The sequence below is a fragment of the Microcaecilia unicolor genome, chromosome 8, assembly GCF_901765095.1.
Source record: "Microcaecilia unicolor chromosome 8, aMicUni1.1, whole genome shotgun sequence".
Lineage (NCBI taxonomy): Eukaryota > Metazoa > Chordata > Amphibia > Gymnophiona > Siphonopidae > Microcaecilia > Microcaecilia unicolor.
The window spans coordinates 183,194,314-183,208,712 of record NC_044038.1 but is presented as its reverse complement, the minus strand read 5'-3'; the positions used below and the strand labels follow the sequence as shown (position 1 = coordinate 183,208,712).

The 14,399-nt window shown below is 43.0% G+C and overlaps 1 protein-coding gene across 1 annotated transcript in view; it reads right to left on the bottom strand.

Annotated features, from left to right (window-relative positions):
- Positions 1–14,399, bottom strand: part of HRH2 (histamine receptor H2) — a 64,136-nt gene that overhangs the window by 16,156 nt on the left and 33,581 nt on the right. The window contains 2 exon segments of the mRNA XM_030212516.1: positions 1,281–2,165; positions 2,167–3,034. Of these exon segments, the coding sequence (XP_030068376.1) occupies positions 1,281–2,165; positions 2,167–2,402 (1,121 nt within the window). The 5' untranslated portion in view covers positions 2,403–3,034.

Below are 14,399 nucleotides of genomic sequence, written 5' to 3'. Positions count from 1 at the left end.
CCGTAAAAGGACTTTGTCAAAGACCTTCTGAAAATCCAAACACAGTACATCAACCGACTCACCATATCTACTCATTTATTTAAATCTTCAAGAAAATCTAATAAATTGGTAGAGTAAGATTTGCCTTTGCTAAACCCATGGTGACTCATTCCTATTAAGCCGTGTTTATCCACATGGTCAGTAATTTTGTTTTTTAGTACAGGTTCACTGGATCACCTTGGGGCTATTTTAAAAATTGGTGTTACATTGGCCACCCTCCACTCTTCAGGTATTGTGGCTGTTCTGAGTTATAATGGGAATTGAGGGAGGGCTTGTTGCTTGTTCCTGAAAAATCATGTGTACTACAAATAGAACAAGTGATTTAATTGTGCTATTATTACACCATTAATATAAAAAGTAAGAAAACATTTTTTTAAATAGGAAAAGCCAGAGTGAAGCTTCAAGTATAGAAGCCTGAGCTTCTAGAATATACTGGAACACATATTAGGTTGTTAAGACATCCAGGTGGTGATGTGCTCAGTCCCCCTGAATTTTACAAAAGGCTCTGCCAAATGTGAATCTATTGTAAAATACGGAAAAGGATGTGCAGGACTGCACTAGCATTTGTTGGCTTTTACGGGGGAAGCAGCAGCTTTATGTAGGGTGGGACCATTTTACAAACATAAACGTATAAATACTGCCAATTAGTGAAACGGGGGAGTAAAGAGAATTAGGGGGAAGTTACTAACATGGACTGCTGTTAAGTCAGGTTATTTTACTACAGATCAGGTTATTTTAGCACAAAGTTTCATTGCATAAAATGGGACCCTGTGATGAAATAACCTGACTTAACAGTAGCCCACGTTGATAATTTCCCCCTTAATCCCTTGTGTAAACTCCTGCGGAAACAAGCTCTTTTGAGGAAATCTGCTTATCCTGCAAGCAGGTAGAGAACCCAACAGTGGCATTTTTTGACTATACATATGTCCTTCATTCTAAAATGTGGAAAACACCTTTTTCCAGTAGTAGCTCAAGGTGAGTTACATTCAGGTACACTGGGTACTTTATATACATTTTCAGCCCTCCCAAACCATACCTTTGCCATGCCTTTGAAACCTCTGCATTCTGGGGTCTCCACATATAAACAGCAGCTTTGTGAAATTGTCTTTTTCACATATATGCAGTCTACACAAATACCATTATTTACACATGGAGATCCTTTTAAACTGACCTAAATCTTCTCCTCTCATCAAAAGCAAGGACAGTTTGTGAATGGTAATAATCTCCACATTATCCATTACCTTTTTATGGCTGCTCCTATGTAGGGCTTCTCATTCCCATTCCTAATTTCAGATGTCAGTGGTTTTCCCTCATGTGGGTTTTGCGTTTCCTGATGTGTCCTGTCTGCTGAACGCCGGGTATGAACAGGGGTCAAAGGAAGCTCTTGGCTGATTGGCCCAACCCTCCGACAGTGTAGCAAGCGCTGGTATGCTGTCCGGAAGTCCCGGTTCAGAGCCGCATACAATATAGGGTTCAAGGCTGAGTTGGCATATCCTAACCACAACACAATCAAGAAAGCTGTTTCATCCACTTCTATGTCAGTCACTCCTTTATATGTAAACACAGTGAAATAGGGAAACCAGCAGATAATGAAGGCTCCCATTACTGCTGCCAGGGTTACTGTGGCCTTATGCTCTTTGACAGTGGGAAGCGATGGGCTTACAGCATTGGAGCAATTTGCATGATTTATACGTTTGGCCTGCTCCCGAGCTATTTTAAATATCCTATAATACATAATACACATAATGATTAAAGGGAAGTAAAAGGTAAGCAATCCATCCACCAGAACATACTCTTTATTCAGCTCAAACTTGCATTCTTTCCTTTTATCGTCTTCACCCTGATTTTGCACAGTCATGTCTTTTGTGTTCCATCCCAGGTGAATGGGAAGAAAGGACACCATGAGAGAGACTACCCATATAATGCCCATTGCTATGGCAACTCGACAAGGGGTGACCAACATTGAATAACGCAAGGGAGCTGTAACTCCATAGTAACGATCCAAGCTAATCATGAAGAGATTGAGAATGGAGGCTGTGCAGAGCATGACATCAAGACTGGTATAGATGTTGCAGAAGGTGATGCCAAAAGGCCATTCTTCATAAAGTAAATTTATGGCTGATGAAAGGAAGCACGAGGAGGCCTAACAGCAGATCCGTAATGGCCAAAGAGACAATGAAACAGTTGGTCAGGCTCCGGAGCCTGCGGTCAAAGCCAACAGCTAAGCAGACTATCACATTGCCACAAATAGTGATGATGATGAGGAATCCAAGGATCAACCCAATCAAAACATTGTATAAAACTGGCCTCCAGCATGGCACAACTGTATTATTGAGACCCTCATCCATGTTCGAAGAGCACATTGCTTCAAGTCTTCAAAGATTCTTCCACTGCTTCCTACGTTCAGCCTCAGGAGCACAGATGGTTTAATCTCCAGGTAAAAGGCGGTTTAATCTCCAGATATCCCGCCTGGGCTAGGTGTCATATGATGTGAGAGAGTTCCATCTCACGCAGATAAGGAAAAATGTCAATGGTATGGAGAGTTCACTACTTAAATCCTTTTTTGACCTTTTCAGTAATAATTCAATCACAAATCTCTTGTTTCTTGAAATAAATATATATTTGTTTTTAACTCAATTTATACTTTAGATATTGGTGATGTTCACATTTTTCTTTGAAAACACTGACGTACAGTATTTCTTCCAGCTCCAAAACGTTAGCTACTTAATGCTTTCAGTGTAGTTCACAGTGTTACTCTCATAAAGTCTCGCTGGCTTCTGAGAACTTTCCAACTCTTTAGTCTTTCACATTTTCCTCCTCTCTGTGGAGGTAACAGAGTCTGGGTATAGTCTATGGCAGGTCATCCGTAGCTGTCTGCAGGCAAGTAAGTGGCCTGCGGAAGGCAGCTGTGGTTCTTCTGCATGATTCTCTATGGCCTCCACCTTCTGCCCATGAATGCAAAGTGGATGTGGAGAATGTGAAGACAAGTTAGCCTCTGTAAGAGAAAAACATCAAGGTCAGGCTGAGTCTCTGTGTGCTGATAAAATGGTCACCTGTTTAACTCAGTGTGTACTTAATCTTAGCTATTGAGGAAGAATTCTTTCCCCCTTCTCTCGTCAATGAAAGGACACAACAGATTTTTTTTCCTGTGCATATATTATTACTTACTAGTAAAAAAGGCCCGTTTCTGACACAAATGAAACGGGCACTAGCAAGGTTTTCCTTGGAGTGTGTATGTTTGAGAGAGAGAGAGAGAGAGAGAGAGAGAGTGTGTGTGTGAGAGATGGAGTGTGTGTGTCAGAGAGAGAATGAGAGAGACAGAGACAGTGTGTGTGTGTGTTTGTGTGAGAGAGAGAGTGTGTGAGAGACAGAGTGTCTGTGTGTGTGAGACTGTGTGTGTGTGACAGAGAGATAGAGTGTGATAGACAGGGAGTGTGTCAGAGAGAGAGTGTATGTGAGAGACAGTGAGTGAGTGAGTGTGAGCCCCCGCCTCTCTGGTCTCAGGACCCCTCCCCATCTTCCTCTCCCCTGCCCCCCCCCCGCAGTCACCCATGTCCAGCGACCCTCCCCCCGGCGCATCAAATCCCCTCGCCACCCGCAGCTGCTGCTTTTCCTGTTGAGCAGCAGCGGCCGCTACAAAAAGATAAAAAGCGATAAATGTTTTTAAACCCAGCCCAAATCATCCGCAAGTGCCCGAGTCTTAAAACACAGTCTCTGCAGCTGCTCCTCCTCTCGCCTGTCATGTCGCTGTGCTCCTCCAGGGTCTTACTCCAAGGGCAGTGACGTGGAAGCGAGAGGAGGAGCGGCTGCAGAGACTGCGTTTTAAGTCTCGGGCAATTGGCGAATGATTTGGGCTGGTTTAAAAATATTTATGTTTTTTTTTCTTTTGTAGCGGCCGCTGATGCTCAACAGAAGCAGCATCGGCTGGATAGCATTACCAGTGGCAGCTGCGGGTGGCGAAGGGGTTGATGTGCCGGAGGGGGGGGTGTTGATGTGCTTCGGGTGGGGGGAGGGGGTGTTTGATGTGCTTGGGGGGGCGCTTGGGTGATGTGCCGAGGGGGGGGGGGTTCTGTGGTGCCACGCTTGTACTTTTTTGATGCGCCGCTCCCTGCCACTTGCTCTGAAGTGGCAGGGAGCGGCGCACTGACAGCTGATTCCCAGGCAGGGGAAAGAGTAGGGAAACATGCTCTGCGTGTTTCCCTACTCCTCCCCCTGCCTGGGAATCAGCTGTCAGTGACGTCATCTTGGCTACGGAGCCTTGCTCAGCAACTCCAGGAGCCACAGACACAGGCAGTCCCACATAGAACGTTGGTGGTGAGAATTATTATATAGGATTATTTATTGGAAAGAGTGAGCAGAAATAAGACTCCAGATCTTACTCATCACATTTTATACAGTAGTAAAATAGTATTAGGAGTTTGGTTGTTTTAGACCCCTTTTTACTAAGGCTTGCTCACGTGTTTAGCATGCGCTAAAATTGGGCATGCACTAAATGTTAGAGACACCAATGCATTCCTATGGGCATCTCTAACATTTAACGCATGCCCAGTTTTAGCGTGCGCTGAAAATGTGAGCGTGCCTTAGTAAAAGAGCCCCTTAGTGATTTCATGTGTACAGTGCGAGGCATCACTGTGTTGCTGCTGCCCAACATAGAAGGACATGACCTAGACTGGCACTGCTGCCAAAACCTTCCCAGCATCAGACCCAAGGCAATGGAAGAGTAAAGGCTCCTTTTAGTACGTGCTAAAAATGAGCAGACGCTAAATGCTACAGACACCCATAGGAATATATGAATGTCTCTAGCATTTAGTGCATGCCAAAAACGCTAATGAGCCTTTGTAAAACACCCCCTAAGTAACTTGTCTAAGGCCATAAGGAGCTGCTGTAGAGATTTGAACCTGGATCTCCAGGTTCCCAGCCAATTACTAACCATTGCCAAGTTTACTAATATTTATTATCCCACCCATCGTACAGGGGCATGTGGGTGCCTTACAGCCTAAAAATTGTTAAAGAGGAAAGAGGAGGGGGAGCACAAATGCAGTTAGTGGGGAATGAGGGTCAAACTACAATTCTGATAGCATAGCAAAGGGGCAGTACAAAAAAGGAGGGGAGCTGAGTCATTTGGCATCAATTCCAAGACAGTGAAAGATACTACTTGAGATCTTGTCTGCTTCCTGCAGTGAATGTCTAATTCACATGTTGACTCTGGGGTCCATGCAGATAGGCTCATGGTACAGCCAGTGTGCTACTTCTACCACGAGCTGAAAAGCAAACCATGCAGAAAGCTAATGATTTGCAAATTTATGTGTGCAGAACTTGGGCTTCTGTGCACATGTCTGAAGAAAACAAAGGTTTCCAGCATACATCTACATAGTAACATAGTAGATGACAGCAGAGAAAGACCTGTACGGTCCATCCAGTCTGCCCAAAAAGATAAACTCATATGTGCTACTTATATGTATACCTGACCAGGGCACAGACCATAGAAGTCTGCCCAGCACTAGCCCCGCCTCCCAACCACTAGCCCCACCTCCCAACCACCGGTGTTGCCACCCAATCTCTGCTAAGATTGGGTGGGCATCTGTGGCTGATGTGCAATTGTCAAAAAAAACAACAAGGCAGTCGGTCCGCCAAATCCAATACGGAAGATAAAACAATGAGGTAGACCTTGTAAAAAAGCAATGTCTTTACTAATAGATTAAAAGCTACCAGATATTCAACATAAAATGCCCAACATGACCATGTTTCACCAGTATAAAATGGCTGCATCAGGAGCAGTGGGTCACCAGCTGCTATAAAGTTTTATAAAGTTTTACATTCTGCTGACTTAAAAAACACAATTCAAAATGCATTAAATAGGAGGTTGTTTCACTGATCTAGAAAACAGGCTCTGTGCTTTCGATGTGAAAAAAGAATTACTGAAATATTCAAACAATTAAGAATAAGGAACCAAAAAGTCTTGATTGCATTAGTCCTCACACTTTGACTAAACACTTAGTGGAAGTCTCTTTCTGGCAGGAACAGCCATGAGACATTTAACACATGTCCACACACCGGGATGGTGCAGTTTCTGCCCTTCTCCCTTGCAGAATAGCTCAAGCTGTTTCACATTGGCTAGGGCTCCTCTGTGGGCTACACTCTTCAGATCTTGCCAGAGAGTTTCCTCTTGGATTTGGCTGAGCCACTGTATGTTGCATTTGCTTTGTGATTAGAATCATTATCTTCCTGTAAAGTGAATCTATTCCCCAGTCCCCAGGTGTTTGGCAAAGTAAGTCAGTTTCCCTCCAGAATCTTCTGTGCGCTGCACCATCCCTATTCCCCTCAGTCTTTACAAGTCTCTGTCCCCCCCCCCCCCCCCCCCCCGCTGCAAAGCATTTCCGCAATGAAATATTGCCACCAGCTGCCTTCACTGTAGGCTGCTGTTTAGCAGGTTGATATGCTGTGTTTGTTTTGAAGTCCACATATGAGACCACAAACCTCTTCCATATGCATGCAGTGACCTCTAGTATTTTATCTTTAGTGGTTCTTGCAAAGCATCATCTGGCTTTACTTCAGCTGCCAGCCTCTCCCCCATAGAGGCTATGTTGGTAGCATCATCTTGAAATTGTTGAACAATCCACATTTTCTAAAGTGCTAGTGACAGACCTCTATAACTCATTTAAAGTAAACTTAGGTCTGACAATGACCCTCCTCGGCAGTTCTTTATTGAGGTTGAGGGGATTGGCCTGATGGAGACAATTTCTTGGTGGTGCCAAACTGTTTTTTGCTTTGCAATGATGAACCTGATCATGTCCCAAGGGGTATTAATTAAAACACGCTGAAATGTTCTTATATCCTTCTCCCTACTTGTGTCTTTGAATAACTTTTATTGCAGAGTTTGCTTAGTAGATTCTTGTCCAGCATGTTTAGACCTTTGCTTCGCATTCACTTCATTCAACTGAAACAGCTTGATTCTCCATCCAGGAGTATTCTTATTATTTCAAAGATTTCTAATCCACATCTTTCTCTGGTAAGTGAACATTTTAAAAATGACCTGAGTGAAATCACCAACAAGATCAACCAGAGTCTCCAAATTATGCACTCTTGGGCGGATGCATTCCAGCTAAAAACGTAAAGCAGAAAAAACACAACGTCTGGTACTCACTTCACAACATAACACAAACAACTTCACCACCATAACCATACATATTGTTCTCTTCCCGTCTCACAAAACTTGAAAATTCTTGGAGTTAACATTGATCGAACCTCACACTCGATACTCACATGAAGAATACGACGAAAAAGATGTTCTTTTCCATGTGTAAACTCAAAAGAGTAAAACATTACTTCCCGAGATACATCTTCCGTACCCTAGTACAGTCAATGGTAATAAGTCACTTGGACTACTGCAACACACTATACGCTGGCTGCAAAGAACAGACTATCAAAAAACTCCAAACAGCCCAGAATACCGCCGCCAGACTCATATTTGGAAAAACTAAATATGAAAGTGCAAAACCCTTAAGAGAGAAACTTCACTGGCTCCCACTCAAGGAACGCATCGCGTTCAAGATATGCACGATTGTACACAAAATCATCCACGCAGACGCCCCAACTTACATGCTAAACCTCGTGGACCTGCCTCCCAGAAACGCCAAAAGATCAGCCCGCAAATTCCTCAATCTGCACTTCCCCAGCTGTAAAGTGCTAAAATACAAGCTGCTACATGCCACCACCTTCTCCTACATGAGTACGCAACTGTGGAACGCACTACCTAATGATTTGAAAACAATTGACGAAATAACCAATTTTTGCAAATCTCTGAAGACTTATCTCTTCAATAAGGCCTACAAAGAAAATCCATAGCCTCAATAAACCACTTTGCCAACCCAACCCAGTTAAGAATGTCTACCTTCTAAACTCTCCCACCTAACTCTTTTCTTTTCCCTACTTAATCTTGTTACATCACTAACTGTATCTGATATCCTGGAATGACAATACCATTACAAGACTCTGTAAGTCACATTGAGCCTGCAAATAGGTGGGAAAATGTGGGATACAAATGCAATAAATAAATAAATAATTTTGTTTTCTGCTTTGGGAACAGCGGTTAGCGTAAAAATGGTTTGGACAAATTCCTGGAGGAAAAGTCTATAGTCTGCTATTGAGACAGACATAGGCTTGTCATGGGATTTATAGTAGGGAGGGTTGCCATGATTTGGGTTTCTGCCAGGTACTTGTGACCTGGCTTGGCCACTGTTTGGAAAACAGGATACTGGGCTAGATGGACTATTGGTCTGATCCAGTATGGCTACTCTTATGTTCTTATGTTCAACAGCTACTATTCAGGCCAAAGTACAAGACACATCCATAATTATAATTCAAATACTATAAAAACAGAGTACAAACAAGACTCATATAAATACTTTGCCCAGATAAAAGAAGTATTAAGAACAACAATCAAAGCAGAAATTTGCATTGGCTTCCGATAGATTACAGGGTACAGTATAAGATGAAATGCTCGCTGAAACAAAACAGTCTTCAAAACTTTTTTAAATTCATTCAAATGTCTTAAGTCCCTAATCTCTTGAGGTAGGGAATTTCATAACATCAGTCCTGAAATGTGAAAAATTGAATTCTTATACTCATCGAGATAAATGTTCTTAAATGATGGAACATCAAGTACAATAGAAAATGAAGACCTCAAAGAATGTGACGGTTGGTGCAAAAGCAAGCTGCCTGTGATCACAGGAGCAAATTTTATTCATTATCACTTTGAATACTAATAGCAAAATGTTATATTGTACCCTGTAATCTACTGGAAGCCAATGCAAATAAATAAGTGAAGGGGTAATATATTTAAATCGTCTTAACCCTAAAAGAACACGAGCTCAGTTAGTCACACCGTGTACTAATGGGCTCACCGTGTACTAATGGATGAAACTGAAAGAAGCCAAGAGAGAGGTACGTCTGGCGAAGGCGCAAGCGGAAGAACAAATGGCTAGAAATGTAGGGAGGGGCGACAAAAACTTCTTCAGGTATATTAGTGAAAGGAGAAAGACTATAAAGGGAATTGTGAGACTAAAAGATACAACAAAACGCTATGTAGAAAATGATGAAGAAAAAGCCAATTTGCTAAATAGATACTTTTGTTCTGTTTTCACTGAAGAAAACCCTGGGGAAGGACCAAGAGGAACTGGCAAAAGTACACCTGAGAATGAGGTGGATAGAGCACCGTTCACAGAAGAGAGTGTGTATCAACAACTTGGAAAGCTAAAGGTGGACAAAGCCATGGGACCGGACGGGATCCACCCCAGAATACTGAGGGAGCTCAGAGAGGTTCTGGCGGGTCCTCTTAAAGACTTGTTTAATAAATCCTTGGAGAAGGGAGAGGTTCCGAGGGATTGGAGAACGGAGGAGGTGGTCCCTCTTCACAAAAGTGGTGATAGGGAAGAAGCTGGAAACTACAGGCCGGTAAGCCTCACTTCGGTTATTGGAAAAGTAATGGAAGCCATGCTGAAGGAAAGGATAGTGAATTTCCTGGAAGCCAATAAGTTGCAAGATCCAAGACAACATGGTTTCACCAAAGGGAAATCGTGCCAAACGAATCTCATTGAATTCTTTGACTGGGTGACAGGAGAATTAAATCAAGGACGTGCTATGGACGTAATCTACTTAGATTTCAGCAAGGCTTCTGACACGGTTCCCCACAGGAGGCTCTTAAATAAACTAGGCGGCCTGAAGATAGGACCCGAAGTGGTGAACTGGATTAGGAACTGGTTGACGGGCAGACGCCAGAGGGTGGTGGTGAATGGAGTTCGCTCGGAGGAGGGAAAGGTGAGTAGTGGAGTGCCTCAGGGATCAGTGCTGGGGCCGATTCTGTTCAATATATTTGTGAGTGACATTGCCGAAGGATTACAAGGTAAATTTGCCTTTTTGCGGATGACACCAAGATTTCCAACAGAGTGGACACCCCGGAGGGAGTGGAAAACATGAAAAAAGATCTGAAGAAGCTAGAAGAATGGTCTAACGTTTGGCAATTAAAATTCATTGCGAAGAAATGCAAAGTGATGCACTTAAGGAGTAGAAATCCAAGGGAGATGTATGTGTTAGGCGGGGAGAGTCTGATAGGCACGGACGGGGAGAGGGATCTTGGGGTGATAGTATCTGAGGACCTGAAGGCGACGAAACAGTGTGACAAGGCGGTGGCCGTAGATAGAACATTGCTAGGCTGTATAGAGAGAGGAGTGACCAGCAGAAGAAAGGAGGTTTTAATGCCCCTGTATAAGACGTTGGTGAGGCCCCACCTGGAGTATTGTGTTCAGTTTTGGAGGCCGTATCTTGCGAAGGATGTTAAAAAAATGGAAGCGGTGCAAAGAAAAGCTACGAGGATGGTATGGGATTTGCGTTCCAAGACGTATGAAGAGAGGCTTGCTGACCTGAACATGTACACCCTGGAGGAAAGGAGGAACAGGGGTGATATGATACAGACGTTCAAATATTTGAAAGGTATTAATCCGCAAACGAATCTTTTCCGGAGATGGGAAGGCGGTAGAACGAGAGGACATGAAATGAGATTGAAGGGGGGCAGACTCAGGAAAGATGTCAGGAAGTATTTTTTCACAGAGAGAGTGGTGGACGCTTGGAATGCCCTCTCGCGGGAGGTGGTGGAGATGAAAACGGTAACGGAGTTCAAACATGCGTGGGATATGCATAAAGGAATCCTGTGCAGAAGGAATGGATCCTCAGAAGCTTAGCTGAAATTGGGTGGCGGAGCAGGTGGGGGGAAGAGGGGTGGGTGGTTGGGAGGCTAGGATAGGGGAGGGCAGACTTATACGGTCTGTACCAGAGCCGGTGATGGGAGGCGGGACTGGTGGTTGGGAGGCGGGAAATACTGCTGGGCAGACTTATATGGTCTGTGCCCTGAAAAGGACAGGTACAAATTCAAGGTAAGGTATACACATATGAGTTTGTCTTGGGCAGACTGGATGGACCATGCAGGTCTTTTTCTGCTGTCATCTACTATGTTACTATGTAAGTGAAGGGGTAATATATTTAAATTGTCTTAACCCTAAAAGAACACGAGCTCAGTTAGTCACACCGTGTACTAATGGGCTCTTTTTAACATTGTGGCCTTGTTAAGATAATTTTAGGAATCAGAGTTAATCTGAGTTTGCTATGAGAAACAGTGCGAAGATTGTTTTGGGGTTTCTTTTTCTTAATTCATTTTTGCAGATTTCTACAACTGTTCTTTCACATTGAAAGCACAGAGTACATTCTATACATCAATGAAACAAACTCCTATTTCATTAATGGGCAGCTGAATGCATAAAATGTACAAGGGAGTGAAGGCTTTTACATGGCACTAAATTTACACTGAGAATTAGCTTTCAATTAGCCTGATCTATTGAATTAGACTAGACTCTGAGAGTTCACCAGTAATGGCCAAGCACTGAATGTGTTGTAACCAGCCAGAAGGCTATCCACTGATATTAGTGGCATTTAACTGGTTAGTGCCACTACTGATTTTCAGACAATTTTTCACAATCCTGGTGTTGTCTAGAATTGATTTTTTGCAATTCTTTATATTTGGGGGATTTCATCTGCCCATGTCCAGGCTCTGCAAATTGCTCGGTTGATATCAGGGGTAGGTCCGACCAGCACGTATTACACCTGTATTGAAAAGATGACATTGGTTGTCAATCATGCACAGGTGCTTGATTGATGTGTTGAAAGGGTCTGTGCCCAGTCTGTCAAGTCTTTGTGTGATCCATCAGTTAACGTGTGCCACGATGTGAAGACTCGGGATTGCAGGTTTTCTGGGGCTGCTCCTGTTCTATGGAATGGGCTTCCTAGTTATTTACAGTGTTGTGAAAGTGAAGAACAGTTTTTAAAATGATTGAAAACCCATTGCTTTGTTTTTGGAAGAGTAAATTTCTGCATTTCTTTACTGCTTTGCTTGTGCCTCTCTGGACAGATAGGGTCTTTGGGGAGTAATGATTTAAAACTTGTCTTGATTGTTTATTTGTAACATGGGATATAAATTTTAAAATAAATAATAAAAAAGGTGAAAGATGGCTAATTTTTTTAATTTATTTTTTTTTTGGGGGGGGGGGGGGTGGTCTGGGGCTGAGTCAGCACTTAACTGCCTATGTTAAGCAGCCAACTGGACTGCATAAAACTCAGTCCTATCTTTATATGGTTTTCTTTAAAAGGTTAAGTGCTAAATATCAAATTTAATTGCATAAGAGATGTCCAGCAGTATAAACCCAGATATTTGGACATGGCCCAGAATTGAATATCCAGGAATAACATTGGTGACCATCACCATCAGCTCAATATCAACCCCATCAATGCTCTTCATTATTCTGGCCTCCTCAGGTGAAGAAGCCCAAGTATTGGAGATGTTCAGTTTTCTTTAATGGGGTCTATCTGAACTTTAGGGTTAAAAATGAATCACCACGTAACATTTAAAACGCAGGTTGGGGTCACTGTGGCCGTGACATTTTACAGACTATGGCTGATGTGACGCTTTATTAACCAGCCCTGATGACTTTCATCGTGTTACAATAACTAGAGTTCAGTGTGCTTGACAGATGTTTAAATTTCACCCAAACAATCCCTGTACTGTGTATGTGTGTTGGGGGTTGGGGAGTTAGAAAACGGAGCCTACCCGCAGCTGCTTCCAAGCCTTCTAAGGAGGATTTCCTGTCTTTCTAGAATAATTGCTCAGGGGGTCCTTAATCTGAATTTATACACTGATGCTGATCATTGTACCAGACTTTATCTGGGCCTGCTAGTTGGCCAGTTAAGATACAAAACAAAAATGTCATGAAAAAGCCTAAAATTAGGTGAAAGAAGGAGGAAGTCTCAGAAAACTTGGCCTTATTTAGCTTAGTCAAATTATGGCTGAATGATTTGACTAAGCTCAGTAACAATAACATCAGTGGTGCTCTTCTGCACAATTGAGAGACTGTCACATCAAGGTTTTTTCAGCTGCCGCCGAGCATTGAATGTGACAGTGTTCTGTGTTTCATGGAGCGACTGCTTTATTCACAATTTAACTGTAAAAAAATTGTGCTGCAGTGCACATCAATTATTTTGCAGTTAAACATGTGTTGGACACACTGGGAGGAGTCTATGATTATGCTAAGCCACTTTTAAAAGAATGGGCCTTTTTGGCAAAGACTGCGTGCTCTTTCGAAGGAGTGAGCGCTATTTTCTGCAAATGAAAACACATGAACTGTCCTGAGTTTTTTTCCCCTGCTCATTTTCAATTGATAACAACTTGCAATGACATGGGGTAAGTAGTTCACAGCACAGTCCACCCAAAAAGAAAGAAATTGCCCACGAGGTACGTGGGCACAAAGTGGAAAAGTACCTGCAAACTTTGCAACTACTATTGCTGCATGGGACAAACATTGCACACACAGGAAAATCTAAGTGTATGTGTACTGTTCTCTCCGCTGACCTAACCCAACCTTATGACCCTCTCTTTTCCCCCAGCTACAGCCCACACGTTCGTTCCACCGAGGCATTCTAACCAGCTAAATCTATTAGAAAATCAGCCTCTGAACACAAACTCCTGCAGATGATCTTTACAGGAACTTAAGTGCACAGCAGGACCCATACACAGTTGAGAGAATAAGAACCTCTTGCCCTGTCGAGGTTATGGGTCTTCAGAGGCTGGTCTATAAATACAACTCTAAAACTCTCATGTTATGTGCTGACCTCAAGTTGCATTCTCCATTAACCAGTCATCTTGTTTTCACATAGATTAATGACGGTACAATCCTTTGCTTCCGACAGTGCTGCCATTTCTGAGGCTTTTAGGACAGCAATTGGATGCAAAAGGATTAGCCTTGCATTCAAGCTTTTAGCCAAGAACACAGAGAGAATGAAAAAAGAAGGAAGGAGAAAAATTGATAATGGGAAATAAAGAAGAGAGGGAGGGACCACTAGACTTGGAAAGGAGTAATATGAACTGGTAAGTAGTGGTAGTAGTATCTGTCTGTCTGTCTCTCTCTTCATTTATCTCTCTGTTCATTTATCTCTCTCTCTCTCTCCCTCTTCATTTATCTCTCTCCATTTATCTTTTTCTCTCTTTCTCTCCCTCTCTCTCCCCATTTCTCTCTCTCTTTCTCTCCCCCATTTCTTTCTTCCTCTATCTTTTTTTTCTCTCTCTCTCACTATCCCTCTCTCTCTCCCCCCATTTCTCTCTCTCTCTCCTCCCCCCCTATTTACCCCCCCCCCCCCCGCGCTCTCTTTCCATTCTCAGCTGTTTACTGAACATTTGACATTAGGGTTGTCATGTGTGAAAAATGGCCCCTGGTATTTCTTACATAAGTGGATGCACAAATGGCATCCAACACGTGTACATA